This window comes from Octopus bimaculoides, chromosome 30, assembly GCF_001194135.2.
Source record: "Octopus bimaculoides isolate UCB-OBI-ISO-001 chromosome 30, ASM119413v2, whole genome shotgun sequence".
In the NCBI taxonomy this organism is placed as follows: Eukaryota; Metazoa; Mollusca; class Cephalopoda; order Octopoda; family Octopodidae; genus Octopus; species Octopus bimaculoides.
The window spans coordinates 5,175,787-5,178,877 of record NC_069010.1 but is presented as its reverse complement, the minus strand read 5'-3'; the positions used below and the strand labels follow the sequence as shown (position 1 = coordinate 5,178,877).

General features: G+C 37.5%; 1 protein-coding gene across 1 annotated transcript in view; it reads right to left on the bottom strand.

Moving 5' to 3' along the window:
• LOC106874213 (splicing factor, suppressor of white-apricot homolog) overlaps positions 1-2,809 on the bottom strand; it is a 10,668-nt gene extending 7,859 nt beyond the window's left edge. Inside the window, exons 1-2 of the mRNA XM_014921872.2 lie at positions 2,719-2,809; positions 1,571-1,793 (exon numbers count right to left, since the gene is read on the bottom strand). Of these exons, the coding sequence (XP_014777358.2) occupies positions 1,571-1,739 (169 nt within the window). The 5' untranslated portion in view covers positions 1,740-1,793; positions 2,719-2,809. The remainder of the gene's footprint in view (positions 1-1,570; positions 1,794-2,718) is intronic.
• Positions 2,810-3,091: the final 282 nt, after the last annotated feature.

Genomic DNA, 3,091 nt, shown 5'->3' with positions numbered 1-3,091 from the left:
GTTGTTTCCTGTTTGTTTGCAGTCTTTATTGCACCTGAACATCTGCCACAAACAAAAACTAACTTGCTAGTTAACCTGCCTTTGATGTTGCTGCACCTCTTATGTGTCCATAGCTTGCACCGGGTACATCTTATAGAGTTACTACCTACTCCTTTTCTACATACTGAGCAGGGCCATCTACCTGAAGGGGTTTGTGTTTTATCTACCTTCCTACTTATTAGGATTTTGGTTTTAGCTAGGTTGACTCTAAGGCCCTTCAATTCTAGACCTTGCTTCCACACCTGAAACTTCTCCTCTAGTTCTGATAGTGACTCCGCAATTAGGGCAAGGTCATCAACCATTGAAATTTCATTACAAAGCAATTTTCTTTTTTCTTTTTTTTTCCTCTTTCCTTTCTCATTGTATACCTATTGACATATTTGCATATAAACACATTTTCTCACAAGGGCTAGATGGCCTTACAAAAAATGCTAATTCTAAAAAGTAGGATGGGAAAGATAAGAAAAGCGAGTGGGTGCAGTTATCCACTGTAAAGTTTGATAAATAAAGAGTTCAAAGTCCCGTGAAAATGTATATTCCTTTACACCTGTATAGTCAAATACCATATTCTGTGTAATTCCATGTTTTGCGAGAACAAACACTAAATATTAGTACAACATTCATAAATTAGGAAAATGAAATTAGAATATAAAAAATAATTTGAGTTCTTCTTGCTTGCTTGGATAAGAGAATTCAAAAGAGATCTTTTTCGCGAATTACTTTGCCAAGTAGCTACATTAGATATGTTTCCTAATCAGTGATAAAATGGTCCTAATATTCTTTCTTGGGTGTATGTAAGATCTATAAGAACAACAGTTCTCAAAATCTCAATGTTATATATATATATATATTATTATTATTATTATTATTTATGCGCCCTTTTAAAGCCTAATGCCCAGTTTCTATGGCATATGTGTTCCCCGCCAGCTGGAAGGGACGCCAGTCCATCGCAGCTTTACTCAAAAAACAGGGAGAAAGTTGGGTCGAAAGAACACAATGGCTCACCCGGTCCATAGATTGAAACCAAGACCTTACAGTCATGAATCCAACACCTTAACCACCAAGCGAAATGCCTCCACTAGTAGTACTCATTTCTACAGCGGAGTAGACTGGAGCAACAGTGAAATGAGGTGTTTTGCTCAAGAACACAATGGCTCACCCGGTGCGTGGATTGAAACCAAGACCTTACAGTCATGAATCCAACGCCTTAACCATTAAGCGAAATGCCTCCACTAGTAGTACTCATTTCTACAGCAGAGTAGACTGGAGCAACAGTGAAATGAGGTGTTTTGCTCAAGAACACAACGCATTGCCAAGTCCAGGAATTGAAACCACAATCTATCAATCGTGAGCCCAAAATCCTAACCATAACCATGCAAACTATTATCTATGCCTGTCTGTCTCTGAGACAGACAGGCAGATGGAGAAAGAGAGAGAAACAGAGAGAAATGAAGTTATATGGTCCCCAGCCAAACTATTATTATGGTAACGAAAAGACAAAGAAGATCCCGACAACAAAATAAAATCTTACCTTCATCATCGGGAGCATTTTCAATATTTGGCTTATATTTCCCAGATTTTATCATCTTTATGACATGTTTATAATAAGGGCAAAGACTATTATCAATGTTCAGGAACTCAAAGAGGGGATTTGAGGATTGTTTTGTCTTTAACATGATCTCCATTTGTCCTCCCTGCATCACTACAAAGTTGGCAGTTCTTTCGATAATAGCATTGATCTTATTGCTCTCCGGCTGTAAATACACAGAAATAAAACAGGAGTTAGATCGGGGTTAATGTACACTAGTTGTTACCCGGAGCTATGCTTACCAGGTAATGATGTAGTCAAGATGAAATAAATCCTTCAGCAGGGGCCTACAACAATGAATCACATTGATATACTCAACAACGTGTGCTTTCTTTTTCTTATTTTTTTTTTATTGCCCACAAGGGGCTAAACACAGAGGGGACAAACAAGGACAGACAAACGGATTAAGTCGATTACATCGACCCCAGTGCGTAACTGGTACTTACTTAATTGACCCCGAAAGGATGAAAGGCTAAGTCGACCTCGGCGGAATTAGAACTCAGAACGTAGCGGCAGACGAAATACCGCTAAGCATTTCGCCCGGCGTGCTAACGTTTCTGCCAGCTAGCCACCTTTCTTTTTCTTGAAACAAATTTCAATTCCGTCTTCCACACGCTCTCTCTTTCTCTTACTCAATAACAACAACTTGATGTTATAGTGAAAGTCTTTTTCTAAAGTCTGTGTTGCACTGTCTAGCTGTTCAACGACATACAGAAACATACACACAAACAACCAAAAACATAACTATATGTATTATGTATATACATACATATAGATGTCTTTTGAAGTCTGCGTTGCACTATGATGACAGACTTGCACTTAAAATTACCGCATTTTTAATCAAAACTTGCGAGTTACTATTGGAACAACACAGCCTATCTATCTATCTTTCACTCTCTCTTTCTCTTTTCTTAAAGTCTGTGTTGCACTGTCTGTATGTTGAAAAACATACAAACACATGCACACACATTTAGACAAGCAAAAAAATAACTATATATATATATACACACACACACATATATATGGTTATTTCTTTTAAGTCTGTGTCGTGTTGTGTTGACAGACTCAATTCTAATTTGTTGAATACTTACTATTACAATATCTGGTGGCACTTGGAGTTCTTTTGGAGGCACAAACTTCTCAACTGCGGCTTCAAGGGCAGCTACAAGAACAACAAATATTGAAATGTATCAGAAGTGAAAATAAATACAAACATCAAAACTTAATATTTAGTAATTAATAGTGGTAATTAATTGTTAAAGCAATACCTTGCTATAAGACGCATAAAGGATAGTAATATAGAAACATTGAAAACCCTTTTGATACCAATCCAACTGAGACTACCTCTGCTGCTAGAGTTCCAAAATTAATTTAAATCACCTTCACCTTACTGGCAGCATCTCTGTACATGGCTCGCACAGCTCTCACTAACCAGTCTTCTATCCCAAGTTTCCTCATTGACCA